This window comes from Schistocerca serialis, chromosome 1 (genome assembly GCF_023864345.2).
Source record: "Schistocerca serialis cubense isolate TAMUIC-IGC-003099 chromosome 1, iqSchSeri2.2, whole genome shotgun sequence".
In the NCBI taxonomy this organism is placed as follows: domain Eukaryota; kingdom Metazoa; phylum Arthropoda; class Insecta; order Orthoptera; family Acrididae; genus Schistocerca; species Schistocerca serialis.
The window spans coordinates 476842975-476858126 of NC_064638.1; the positions used below are offsets into that span (position 1 = coordinate 476842975).

Genomic DNA, 15152 nt, shown 5'->3' on the forward strand with positions numbered 1-15152 from the left:
ATTCCCCCCCCCCCCCCCCCCTTTTTTTTTTTTCTTTTTTTTTTTTTTTTTTCCCGCTAACATCATTATTGTCTGAAGAAGAAATGCTTGCGCAGCATAAACAATCAGAAATTTCTCTTGACAAACTAAAAGCAATGTGCTTCCCACAATTTTTGAAATTTGTGTTACCAGCTGCTGATACTGACAGTACACTCTTGTGTTAAAACACTGTTATGGTGAGAAACCCTGCAAGTTAGGGATTTACGAAGTTTCAAAACCAAAGCAAATACACTCCAAGACAAAAGAAAAACAACACGCCACAAAGGAATTAGCCAAATTGGATGGAAATTCAAAGAATGATGTACATGCAAAGACAAACAAATGATTACAATTCCACAAAAATTGGATGATTAATTCAAGAGAAAGAGCATTACAAACTGAGCGAGTCAGTAATGTGTTGCTTTACCTCTGGCCCTTATGCAAGCAATTATTCAGGTTGGCATTGATCAATAGAGTTGTTGGGCATCATTCTGAGGGACATAGTGCCAAATTCTGTCCAGTTGCCATATTAGATTGTCAGAACCCCCAGATGCTGGAGGACCCCTCCCAAAATGCTCCAAATCTTCTGAATTGGGGAAAGATCCATTGACCTTGCTGTCAAATGAAGGGTTTTGGCAAGCATGAAGACAAGCAATAGAAACTCTTGCCATGTGTGGATGGGCATTATCTTGCTGCAATATAATTCTAGAGTAAGGGCAACAAAGCTGGGCATAGAATACCATTGATGTACTGCTATTCTGTAAGGGTGCCACAAATGACAACCATAGGGTTCCTGCTAAGAAAAGGAATGGCATTCAGGACCATTGCTCCTGATTGTTGGGTCATATGGTGGGTGGCAGACAGGTTGGTGTCCCACTGCTGTCCATGACATCTCCAGATGCGTCTTTGCTGGTCATCGGGGCTCAGTTGAAAGTGGGATTCATCACTGAGGACAAGTATACTCCAGTCAATTGTATTACAGACTGCAGATGTGGCTGGAGATGTCCTGGACAGCAGTGGGATAACAACCTGACTGTCGTTTGCCATACAACCTGACAACCAGGAATGATGGTATAGGGTGCGATTTCTTTCCATAGCAGGGCCTCTTTGGTTGTCATCTGCTGCACCCTCGCAGCACAACAGTATGTTGACAGTATTCTATGCCCCATTTTGTTGCCCTTCGTTCTGAGCTTATATTTCAGCAATACAATCCCCAACTACAAACAGCAAGAGTTTCTGCTTCATGTCTTTGTGCTTGCCAAACCCTACCTAGGCCAGCAAGTCACCAGATCTCTCCCTAATTCAGAATGTTTGGGGCATTTTAAGCAGTGCCCTCCATCTGTCTGGGAATTTTGATGATCTAATGCACCTATTGGACAAAATTTGGCACAATAGCCCTCAGAAGGGCATCTAAAAACTCTGTCAATCAGTGCCAACCCAAATAACTGCTTGCATAAGAGCTAGTGGTTGACCAATGCATTCCTGACATGCAGATTTTGTAAAGTTCTTTCTTTTGAATAAACCATCCAGTTTTTCTGAAATTATAATCGTCTGTTTGTACATGTACAGCCTATCTACCGATTCCTGTCTCATTTGGATCATTCCTTCATGTTACATATCTTTTTTAGAATATATTAACAGCCCCCTCATGGCCGCAGTGTACAGCACACTTACTGGTTTTTAGCACATAATGACATCTCTACCCTTCAAATTTAATTATGCCACATAATAAAATGAATTTGTCAGGAGAGTGACTAAAGAGGTTTTAAAACTGAGCATTTCAATTGGTAACATGGCTTGTTGCACCATTATCCCACATACATAGGCTTTTATTGGAGTCAAGACTAAAACACATCTGATATCGTAGCAAACTCTATTTCTTATCTGAATCTTTGTCCGCTTGAGAATTACAGCTTGCCTGTGATTTTGGTAGCTTTCCATCTGCTATCTACTATCTACTTTTGACATTGTTTGATCAGATGATTCGATTTTTTTTTTGCGGTAATGGCAGATTGTTTTTGTCTTTCATTTGAAGCATGTATAATATTTCTTCCCTTCTTTTGAACCTAAAGTGAGTGTGTCTTGATTTGTATTTTGTTTTTCTTTATTTGATAAAAACTTTTTACCAGCACACAGTTGTGCAGTCAAATAATCAGCTGTTCTATCACTTTCAGACGTAATCGTCCAGGCATTGTTGTTTATTTCATGCTTCAAATCATTCCATAAAGTTTTCAGTTTAGACATGTTGATCAACAGTATCATTACTTTAAATTTTTCCTAAAATGAAAGAATTGCAAACTAAGATCATATGCTTTATCATCAGAAATACCATCAAGTAATCTATAAAATTCCGTGGAAACTTCCTGAAGAGAAGCAAATCACATCACCTTTTTTGAATTTTATTTGCAGTCAGAACTAATAATGCGTTGCTGTTATCTAGGGGAGACATTTCTAAACCTACTTTATATGCCTTCTTTTTTTTCATCTTTTTTTCCCCCTACATGTGAATTTTCTGCAACTGGATTTGGTTTCACTAATCTACCTTCAGCAACATCCAGTGCTCTTGAAATACCTTTCTTTTGTCATCGATCTTTTGACAGGTGTTGACGTGGTATGCTACGAATTCCTCTCCTGTGCCTGCCTTGCAACCTACGTCCTCAATTACTTGCTGAATGTATTCCAATCTCTGTCTTCCTCTACAGTTTTTGCCTTCTACAACTTCCTCTAATACCATGGAAGTCATTCGGTTATGTCTTGACAGACATCCCATCATCCTGTCCCTTCTCCTCGTCAGTGTTTTCTCCATATTTCTTTCCTCTCCAATTCTGTGCAGAACCGCCTCATTCCTTACCTAATCAGGCCACCTAATTTTCAGCATTCATCTGTAGCACCACATCTGAAATGCTTCTAATCTCTTCAGTTATGCTTTCCCCACAGTCCATGTTTGAGTACCATACAATGCTGTGCTCCAAATGTACGTTTGCAGAAATTTCTTCCTCAAGTTAAGGCCTATGTTTGATGCTAGTAGATTTCTCTTGGCCAGGAATGCCCTTTTTGCAGTGATAGCCTGTTTTGATGTCCTCTTTGCTCTGTCCGTCGGTGATTATTGTGCTCCCTAGGTAGTAGAATTTGTTAACTTCATCTGCCTCGTGACCATCAATCCTGATGTTAAGTTTCTCGCTGTTCTAATTTTTGCTATTTGTCATCACTTCCAACTGTCTTCAATTTACTCTCAATCCATATTCTGTACTTATTAGATTGTTCTTTACACTCAGAACATCCTGTAATTATTCTTCGCTTTCACTCAGAATAGCAGTGCCATCAGTGAATCGTATCATTGATATTGTTTCATCTTAAATTTTAATTTCACTTCTGAACCTTTGTTTTATTTCCATAATTGCTTCTTCGATGTACAGATGAACAGTAGGGGCGAATGATTAAATCCCTGTCTTACGCCCATTTTAGTCCGAGCTCTTGGTTCTTGGTCGTCCACTCTTATTATTCCCTTTTGGCTCTTGTACGTTTTGTATATTACCTGTCCCTTCCTACAGCTTACCCCCATTTTTCTCAGAATTTCAAACATCTTACACGAATTTACATTGTCGAACGTTTTTTTCCAGGTCAACAAATCATATGAAAGTGTCTTGATACTTCTTTAGTCTTGCTTCCATTATCAACCGCGTCAGACTTGCATGTCTGGGGTCTTCACCTTTTCTAAAGCCAAACTGATCATTGTCTAACATATCCTCAATTTTCTTTTCCATTCTTCAGTATATTGATCTTGTCAGCAACTTAGATGCTTGAGCTGTTAAGCTGATTGTGCGATAATTCTCACACTTGTCAGCTCTTGCCGTCTTTGGAATTGTGTGGATGATGCTTTTCCGAAAGTCAGATGGTATGTCGCCAGACTCATATCTTCTACACACGAACGTGAATAGTCGTTTTGTTGCCACTTCCCCCAATGATTTTAGAAATTCTAATGGAATGTTATCTATCCCTTCTGCCTTATTTGATCTTAAGTCCTCCAAAGCTCTTTTAAATTCTGATTCTAATACCGGGTCCCCAATCTCTTCTAAATCAACTCTTGTTTCTTCTTCTATCATATCAGACACATCTTCCCCCTCATATAGGCCTTCAATGTACTCTTCCCAACTATTCGCTGACTCCTCTGGCTTTAACAGCGGAACTCCCATAGCACTCTTAATGTTACCATCCTAGCTTTCAGTTTTATCCTAGAGTGTTTTGACTTTCCTATAAGTTGAGTCAGTCCTTCCGACAATCGTTTCTTATTAGATTTCTGCACATTTTTCATGGAGCCATTTTGTCTTAGCTTTCCTGCGCTTCCTATTTACTTCATACCTCAGCAACTTGTATTTCCGTAATCCCGAATTTCCTTGAATAAATTTGTACTTCCTTCTTTCATCAACCAGCTGAAGTATCTCTTCTGTCACCCTTGGTTTCTTTCCACTTACCTTCTTTGTACTGGTGTTTTTCTTTCCAACTTCTGTGGTAGGCCTTTCTAGAGATGTCCATTCCTCTCCAACTGTACTGCCTACTGAGGAATTCCTCATTGCTGTATCTTTAGTCTGCAAGCATATCTCATCATTCCTCAGTACTCCTGTATGCCACTTCTTTGCATATTGATCCATCCTACTCTTCATCATTACTACAGTGTGGTAGAAGTATATTTGCTCCTGGGCACACCTTACAATCCAGTATCTGTGTGTGGCCCTCATGTAATCTAACCGAAATCTTCCCATATGACCCGGCCTTTTCCAAGTATACTCCCTCCTCTTGATTCTTGAACAGAGTATTCTTTATTAAAAAGCTTAAGTTGTTACAGAACTCAATTAGTCTTTCTCCTCTCTCATTCCTTGTTCCAAGCCCATATTCTCCTGAACTACTTCTTCTACTCCTTCCCCTACAACTGCATTCCAGTCCCCCCATGACTGTTAGATTTTCATCTCCCTTTACATACTGCATTACCCTTTCAGTATCCTCATATATTTTCTATATCTCTTCATCTTTAGCTTGTGATGTCAGCATGTATACCTGAAATATCGTTCACTGTGTTGGTTTGCTGTCGATTCTGATAAGAACAACCCTATCGCTGAACTGTTCACAGTTACGCAATCTCTGCTCTACGTTCCTATTCGTAGAGAATTGTACTCCCTTTATACCATTTTTTGCTGCTGTTGATGGGGGGAGAACTTATCCTTTCATTGATTATTGAATCTTTTCTCGTGGTCACCTCCCCCTTGGCAGTTTAAGCAGCAGCGGTGGTGGTGGCGGAGGATTACTTCTGTGGTGCATAGTGTACATTTTTTGCAAGTGGAATGGATTGTAAAAACTATTTGGTTGAAGTCTTCCAGCAATTATTTGGTTGCATCCTTTATGAAATTCACTATTTCTGAATGAACTGGGATCATCTCCATTAACATTGGTAATCAACTGCCATTTCTCTTCTTTTAAATGGTTTAAATTTTGTTTTGCTTGAGTGTGTGTGGTGTGTGTGTGTGTGTGTGTGTGTGTGTGTGTGTGTGTTCTTTGTCTTAATAACAGATATTCCAGTTACACACATTCCATTTGAGAGAAGCAGTGTTCAGTCCATCACTAGGCCACGTGGTAAGTTGTTTAGGTTTTCCATAAATGACTTCAGTCACATATTTGTGTATCTCAAAGTAGGCTGCTGAATATTAAACCATAAAAAAGACCATATTTGTGAGAATGATACTATGCAAGATCAGTAGATGGATATTCATTATTGTTGAGATATAATGAATTGCTATGTACTTAAAAGTAGATAAATTTGCTTTACATTTTCTGGTTTCATTTTAAAACAGGTCAGTTTGGATCCTCCAATAAAGCAGGGTCAGACAAGGTACCACTACCTTGTTTTTCAATTTGGTCAAGAAGAGGACATTACTGTTGAACTACCTATATCAGAGTAAGTTTTGCATGTGCTGCTCTTGTAACTTTGCACTACATTATAAAAGCAGTAGTGTTTTTGTACGTCATGTCCAGTCAATTTGTTATTTTATGTGACAATTCCCAAATCCTGACACTGTTGTTGGGCAGGAAAAAACAGGGAATTTAAAGTGCCAGAACAAAATTCACTAAGAAAAATGATTTTTTAAAAAATGTATGAGACCATACCAAAGAAAATAAAACAAAATTGTTGGAGACAATTGCTAAAAGTGGAAAAGAAATGAGGAAAGTGGATCAATTTTTAAATTAAGAAAAAAAAAGTCAAATTGGCAAAAGGAGTAAGAAAAAACTGTAGCATCTCACTGAGAATTATGAAAGAACCCATTTACAAATTTGACAAGTATATTATGCACTATATCAAAAACATAGTTTAAAGTAGCTATAAAGGATCAGAACTTTGAGTGCATCCGTTTAGAAAGATCTATTAGCCAAAGAGAGTTGAAGCTTTAAGTGAAAGTGAATACAGTTGTAAAACTGCCATAACAACACAGCCACACATTGCAACTGTATCACATTTTTGTGTGATGGCTGTTCAATAAAGAATGATCATAAGTTTTTTAAGGTTGTAATTAGAGGCAACTGTTTGTAATGAAAATTTTTGCCTGGTTTCATCATTTTTAAAAAGCTGTATCAGTGTATTTTTAACTTTTTGTATATCATTTTGTCAGTTTTGCTAAATTTTATTCCCAGTTTCAACAATAAAAGCTAAAGCAAAAATCATTGATAGCATATTTGCAGTGAAACATCTTTTATTTGTACATAAATTCAAAAGCATGAAAATTATAAATCTGATGAAAACACATACATCAAAGCGTGAATGTTTGGAAAACATTTATTTATTTATTTATTTATTTTATCCATCTTTCAGCACCTACATGCAATCGACGTCGTCAGAAGAGTTACAGCTATTTGTACATTATGTTTTACATACCAAAATATTACATAGTAAAAATATAGCAATGTTGTAAACTATTAGCTCACAACAGCCTCTACACCTAGATCCATACATAACAGTAAGCCATAATTTATCAGCATTAACATGCAATCAATGTTGTCAGAAGTATTATAGCTATTTGTTCATTATGTTTCATATAACAAAACTATTACATGGAAAAAAAAAGATAGTGTTGTACCCTATTAGCTTATAGCTAGCTGCCTCTACATCCATAACTAAACTGTAAGCCTTAGTTTATCAATAAATTAGATCATCTTTACAACTATTCTGAAATTCTTCTACACTGTAGAAAGTATTTTTCTTCATCCACACTTTGGTTTTAGTTTTGAAAATATCCATTGAAACCAATTGAGCCTGTACGGGTAAAGTGTTGAATAATTTTATGCCTATGTATTCATAGCTAGATTGGGTTTTCTTAAGCCTGGTTGTGGGTATGTCAATCATATTTGTTTGTCGAGTATTGTGTTGATGAACTGATTTCCATATAGTGTAGTGGTTTAAGTTTTCTTTTATGTTTAATAGGCAACAATATATGTAAAGAGATGGGACTGTGAGAATTTTTAAGTCTCTAAAATAAGGTCTACATGAGGTCTTGTTGTCAGTGATTCCGTACAAACGTCTAATTGCTTTCTTCTGCCAAGTGAAAATTTTTTTGGCTCCTGGAGAGTTACCCCCTAAAAGAATGCCATATTGTAGATGGCAATGAAAGAAGGCATAGTATGACTGAAGCAATAAATCTTGTGTAACACATGTGTGTAGTTTGGCTAGTAGGTAGATAACTCGTGATAGCTTTCGACATACATAATCTGTATGTGTGTCCCAAGTTAATTTTGAGTCAATGTGTATTCCTAGTAGTTTAACAGATGATAACTCCATGTTACTGTTTGATAAACTGAAGATTATCTTGACAGTCTTTTCATGGTTCATAGATAAGTCATTAGCTTTAAACCAGATATTAGATGAAACTTCCTGGCAGATTAAAACTGTGTGCCCGACCGAGACTCGAACTCAGGACCTTTGCCTTTCGCGGGCAAGTGCTCTACCAACTGAGCTACCGAAGCACGACTCACGCCCGGTACTCACAGCTTTACTTCTGCCAGTACCTCGTCTCCTACCTTACAAACTTTACAGAAGCTCTCCTGCGAACCTTGCAGAACTAGCACTCCTGAAAGAAAGGATATTGCGGAGACATGGCTTAGCCACAGCCTGGGGGATGTTTCCAGAGGCTGCGAAAGGCAAAGGTCCCGAGTTCGAGTCTCGGTCGGGCACAAAGTTTTAATCTGCCAGGAAGTTTCATATCAGCGCCCACTCCGCTGCAGAGTTAAAATCTCATTCTGGAGATATTAGATATTTTGAGACACTCTTCACTTTCCTCCTTCAATATGTTTATATCCTTTCCAGAATTAGCTAATGTTGTGTCATCAGCATAGAGGATAGATTTACAGGGTAAGTTGTTCGGAAAGTCATTTACAAACAATATAAATAGTAGAGGGCCAAGCACTGAGCCCTGAGGAACACCTCGTTTTATACTTAAAGTCTATGATTGTTGGTCATTATGCTTTACTATTTGTTTTCTATTGCTGAGGTATGATTCAATTAGTGAGAGTTCCAAGTGTTTGATTCCATAGCAACACAGTTTATCTAATAATAATTTGTGGTTAACTGAGTTGAAAGCCTTACTCAAGTCAATTAGAATGGCTTCAGCAGATAATTCTGACTCAAATGCGCTTAGTACAAAAGAGATAAGGTTTTCAACTGCTTTGACTGTTGATAAGTTTGACCTGAATCCATACTGAGAATCATTTAATATATTATTGTCTGATAGGTGTATGCATATTTGCTGCATTATGCAATGTTCTATTATTTTTGAGAGAATAGGCAGAATTGAAATTGGTCTATAATTATTGATACAGGACTTGTCATCCTTTTTGTATAATGGTATGACAACTGTTTTTTTGAGACATTCTGGAAAGTGTCCACTCGAGAGCATCCAGTTTATCAGTATGCAAAGAGGGTATGTTATGAGATCTATAACTTTTTTAATTACATAGTTTGACAGGCCATACACATCTTCAGATCTAGAGTATCCTAATTTAGAGGTTGCTTTAATTATATCAGTTACTTGTACTTCTCTCCATTTACAAGATGACACTATGTTTGTAATGTTTTGTTGAAAATTTCTGCCAGATATGGGGCGAGAAATAGGTGTATGTGTTGAATTGGAATTCTGGTTGCTATGGGTTGGAAGGCTAAGATTGGCAGAGTTGACAAAAAGTGATTGAAATCATCAGCAGTGATGTTAGCAGCATTTGTGTTGTCTTTGTAGTTTATATCCATACCTAGCTCTGCTTTTATTACTTTCCATGCAGCCTTGCATTTATTGTGTGATTTTTTAATGAAATCACCATTTGCCTTACACTTTGCTGTTTTAATTTCAGATCTATATTTTCTTTTCAGGTTTTTGTAAGTTTCTTTATCTACTGCTCCCTTTTTGACCTTATCGTGACAAGTAATTACCAATAGTCTCAGTTTTTGTAATTGGGGTGAAAACCACTTCTGTAAAGTTGAGTGGCTAGGTTTCCTAACTTTTTTGTTTTTTTGTTTTTTAACCAGTGGACAGCATGTGTGGAAGATTTCAGAAATGATTTTGAGGAATGTGCTGAAGGCTTCATCAACATTTCTGGAGGAATGTATCACAGTATTCCAATCTATAGACTTCAGTTCTTCTCTATACTTGCTAATATTTGTATCTGTAGATAGTCTGACACACTGAGTTTGTTCCTCGTCTTCTTTTGGTTTTTTAGTAATTAGTTTCACCCATATACCTCTATGGTCTGACAGGTAATCGACATTAAGTAAGCCTAGCTCAAAATCACATTTGTATACATTTGTTATTAGATTGTCAAGACAGGAGGAGTGCCTTGTAGGACTTTCATTAGCACAAAAGAGATTATAGGATCTTAACATGTTTACTAAATTAACATTTCTGGCTGTCATTTTCCTAATGTCTATGTTTAGATCCCCAAAGATTAAAATTTTGTATTTAGTATATTTTTGTATACTGATCACAAGTTTTTCTAAACGTTCTATAAATTGTTCTACATTACTTTCAGGAGTGTGATATAAAGACACAGTTATGAGCTGTATACTAGGTATAATAAAAGCAGCTGCCTCAAAAACACCTTTAGTGCATAGGTCACTAACTTCAAGAACAGAAAACTTTAGGTCTAGATCATTGCTAATATATATATGGATGAACCCCCACAGGATTCACTGGGTCTGCAGAAGTATGTAGCTAATCTAAAACCTGATGGTACATACTGTTTTATATCCTCTTCCTTTAACCAATGTTCGTTTATACATAAAATCATTCTTTTGTTACTTTTTAATAGTATACCAAGCTCATCAGCTTTATTTTTCAGAGACCTGACATTTAAGTGCAGAAATAAGATAGAGTTACTGTCACAGGAGGGGAGGAGTACAGTATTATGGGGCAATGGAGAACATTTAATTGATTTTTCAGCCCTGGAATCTATGTTAGGTGGCGGTTGGACTTCCTTGGGATAAACCATAAAAAATCTTCATTTCTCTTAGGTAATTTTTTGGGTCTGTTTGAAACATGGTTGGAAGTTTGTTTCACTTTACTGTCCACAAGTTTTATAGGAACATGTTTTCCCAAATCATTTGGTATCACTTCATCGTGAGACAAAGATGATACTTTACTTACTGTGACTGGTCTATTCTTTTCTGCTACTCTTGAAGGTGAAGGTGATGGAGGAGGAGCTGGTACTGTTTCTGCTGTTGGTGAAGTTGGTTTAGTTGCTGCTGGTGGAGGAGTTGTTTCTGCTATTACTGGTAAAGGAGTTGGTTCTGCTGCTGCTGGTGTGGGAGATGGTGCTGCTGCTATAGGGACTGGTTCTACTGCTGGAGGAGTTGCTTCTGCTGTTGCTGATGGTGTTTCTTCTGCTATTTCTGGTGAAGTAGTTTGTGCTGTTACTGCTGGTGAGGGAGATGGTGTTACTGCTGTAGGAGCTCGTTCTAATGCTGGAGGAGTTACTTCTGCTGTTACTGAACGTGGTTCTTCTGACGCTGCTGTTGATTCTACTTCTGTTAGTATTGCTTCTTTAGGTACTTCTGCTGCATTTTCTGTTACTGTATCTGATTCTGCATTAGTCACTCCTAGAGATACTGTCTGTGATGATACAGGTACCACAGATGATGTTGTTGGTAAGTATTGCAGTCTCTGAATAATTTCCATTAGCTTTAATGTAACAAGTTGCTTTCCAAGGCCATTTAAGTGCAGCCCGTGAGCAGTGTGGAATCTGCGTCCAATGGTATTAATATTAACAACAGAAACATTTCTATATTGTTTGCATATACTGGAAAAAAGTTCATTGGCGGCACTAATTTCCTTGTTTACACACAACCAGGACATCAAGTCGTACCTTTGTGGTATATTTACGAGGATAACGTTTGTATGACTTAGTTCAGATAAACACTTGTTTAATTCGCAACAGGCTTTAGATGTATCATTTTGATAAATGTCATTAGATCCACCAAAGAGGACAACAAAATCTTTCGAAGATAGCTTTTTTATTTCTTCAGAAAAAACTAGTTTTCTTATTTCTGAGAGGGGCGCCCCAGGCTTTACAAAGCTCATTGATTTCACATTTGAAGCTTTATTTATGCGTGAGACAATACCGCGGCTGTGGCTATCGCCTAAAATGTAAAGTTTTGGAACATGGACGGGAGTTTTAGATTGATGTTTTCTTTCGCACTCGCAACAGGTTACACCACTGTTTGTGTTTTTCCCGCACTTTCTACAAACATAAACAACAGAACTGTTATTAACAAAAGTTACAGTATCTTGAGGTAAAACGCTAAGCCTCTTTGCTTCTTTTTCATACTGTTCATGTTCGTGATGTTTTATAACTGAAAACTCTTCCAGTAGAGCACTGATAACTTTGTCTTTGGTGTTTCTCATATTAGGTTTTTGGCCTAAGTCGCCTTTGAAACAGCTATTGCAGAACCATAGTTTCCTTTTAGGACTGACATTAGCACACGAATAATGAAAAACCGTTTTACAATTTAAGCACATTATACCTTATACAACACGTTTCTTGCTATGGCATGTTGTATCAGAGTTCACCATTTCCCACGAATGAGTCGAAGTACTTGCTGGATGAGATGCCTGATTATAACATTTTCCTGTTACCAGGTTTTTTTTGGCGTCTACTTTTGCGATAATATAACATGGCATACATGTACTGTCATAATACACACAGAATTTGTTGCATATCGAACACTTTTCCTCGTTATTTTTTGACTTTTGTACGGAACTAACATGCTCCCGATCTACACTAGGCGTCATCTTTATTTCATGACATGTATACTGCCACTGTACATAATCTGCAAATTAGTCTGAGAAAGACGCGATACCATATCTCCCATATCACTGGGAGTCAGAGCTGTTCTCCTGTCAGACAGTAGATTGCAATATGTTGAAAATGACCTCTCACCATCAACATATTATGACTGGAATCCACAAAGTCTTAACTGCAGCTCCCACAAAGTGCTCATACTCTGATTTCCAGGAAGGAAGAATAGCACTTGCATCAACATCTTTACCTTTTCTACCAGAACAAGCAACTAAATCTCTTAATGTTGTCTATGTTACAAGACATTCTGATGTTGAAAGTTCTTGTAGAATGGGAATTTACATCATTAGCTGAGAACTGTCTAATAACCTTTCATTATGTTTCTTGAATCAAACAGTTTACTGATAGAAGAAATGACAGTCTTTCCTGTGTCACACTCCATTAAGAGGTTCAGTTTCATTAGGCTTGCTCTGTCTGCAGATTAGAACAGGGATGTTAAATTTACTTGCGTTTGCTTCAGCAGTTTGACGTTTATCCGAGGTTGTGTTGGGGATGGGAATGCTTCCTCTATAATTTTTAATCTCTTAAATGGTCACTAAGCTTAGATTGTAGACCATGAATTAATGGTATCTTGGAGCTCTCTAATGTCAGCAGCAAATTGCAAAATTTTGAGCACTGCTCAACAATAAAAACAGCTAGGCTTTCAATAGACTTCAAGGCTGTAAAATAGTTCACAACAACACACATCTTCAACAGTTTCAACAAATTCTCCATGGTGCTTGACACTTTCACCAACTGTTGAAGACAGGACTTGTTTAAATATTTCCCCTTTGCAAGAACAATAAACACAAATTACATAAAACCATTAGCGGCACATACACTGACAAATCAAAACATTTGGATCATTACCGCCCTTGAGATTGAATGCCACACAGTGGCATTGTGTGTATCTGATGTAGTAAACGAAAGTTTATAAGTGGAGAAGAGGTAAAGGGGGAGAAATTGTAATGGTGATATGAGCTACAAATAAGGAAAGCACTAATGTAAGCAATTATGACAGATGACAGATTGTTATGGCAAGGTACCTGGGACCAAGCGCCTCGGGTATGGCCAAACTGGCTGACAGTCATATGCTACTGTTGTGCGCATCTTTATGGTGATGGCATCTTCCAGCAGGATAAAAGTTTGTCACAAAGCCAGAGTCATGTTACAGTGGGTTAAAAAGCATGATAATGAACTAATGTTGCTATCTCGCACACCAAATTTGCATAGTACGAAAGTGATGGACTCCATCTGGGACTCTACCAGATGCCAGTCCCATGCTCACAGACCACCAATATGTAATTTATAGGCATTGCATGACCTGTGTATAGATATCTGGTGTCTCATAGCTCCAAAACCTACCTAGGAGTTGTCGAATTTGTGCCATACAGAATCATTCATGTATATGGAGTTGCAAAGGTGGCCCAGTATGCTATTAAGCAGGTGGTCAAAAAGTTTTGGTGTGCACGTGTCTTTTATTCTGTTTTCTAAGAAAATAAATTCTTTTTCAAATTTTGTTACAGAGAGGAACTGCAAGAAAAATATGAAGGAAAATTAAGTAAGGAAATGACTGGCCCAACATATGAAATTTTGGGAAAAGTTATGAAAGCCATTGTAAACAGAAAAATTACAACACCAGGAAATTTTGTTGGGTAAGTTGCAAAATTTGCACTATGAACTTGTTTTAATATCTTCTTATGTTAACAGTTACTTTGAAGTATAAAATGTGTAGAAATATTGTGATACGTTGTTGCTGTGCGTTAAATACTTCAAAAATATAATTTTGTTTGCAGGCACTCTGGTACACCAGCTATATCTTGTTCATACAAGGCAGCTGCTGGATACCTCTACCCATTGGAAAGGGGATTTATTTATGTTCATAAGCCTCCTGTGCATATTAGATTTGAAGAAATTGTCAGTGTTAATTTTGCAAGAAGTGGTGGTGGCACAAGGTAAATAATATTCAGTAGATTTTCATGTATAACCCTGAACATGTTTATCATAATAGGAACTAGCAGAGGATTCTTTCTGCACCTTGTTCAGTTTTCATCCACGTATGTATGCACAGATTGTTCAGACTTCACATAGGATAGTTCTTGTTGAAGACCATGCATTTGCATTGCACCGACATATCAAACAAGATCACTAAAGAACCTCACCTCAAATTTTTAATTCAACACTAGACTGGCAAGTTGTAATGACATACTTGCTGCATATTCTGGTACTTGATACATGTTGTTTGTCGTAACTAAGGTGTTAAAGACTGAAGGTGAATGTTTAGCAATCTAAATTGATCATCAGCATTATATCTTATGATCAAGACAAATAAACTCTATATTTGTATTCGGGGCTGTTCAAGATGATTGGATGAACAACAAAAGACAAAGTGAGGAAAAATGATGTAAGGTGCATTTGCTAACTTTAATAGAATTACGAAGATCAAGTTTTCAGTTTGCCTTAAACATGAAGTTTATGGTCAGTGAATACTAAAAGTTTTGATTTATGGACTTCACTGTGAAACCTATTTAGAAAGTGAAAGTTGTCAGTGGATAGTAGAGATATGCATTTAGGAAACTGCTAAGAGGGACAGGTAAACAAGCAATGTGGATCAAAGAATAGACTTGTGTGGAAGATGTTGTTATGGCTGTAATGAATATGAAATGGACCAAGGAAATTGAGTGGTAGATGGGCCATGGAAGTTCTTTACTGGTTTCCAAGACCTGTAGAGATGCTAAGTTTTTGAAGAAGCTATTGGCAATGGGAACAAGAGA

At 37.3% G+C, this 15152-nt stretch overlaps 1 protein-coding gene across 2 annotated transcripts in view; it reads left to right on the forward strand.

Moving 5' to 3' along the window:
• Positions 1-15152, forward strand: part of LOC126473597 (FACT complex subunit Ssrp1) — a 90501-nt gene that overhangs the window by 57131 nt on the left and 18218 nt on the right. For both annotated transcript variants that reach the window (XM_050100751.1, XM_050100759.1), the window contains exons 7-9: positions 5862-5965; positions 13905-14033; positions 14175-14333. In XM_050100751.1, the coding sequence (XP_049956708.1) occupies positions 5862-5965; positions 13905-14033; positions 14175-14333 (392 nt within the window). The remainder of the gene's footprint in view (positions 1-5861; positions 5966-13904; positions 14034-14174; positions 14334-15152) is intronic.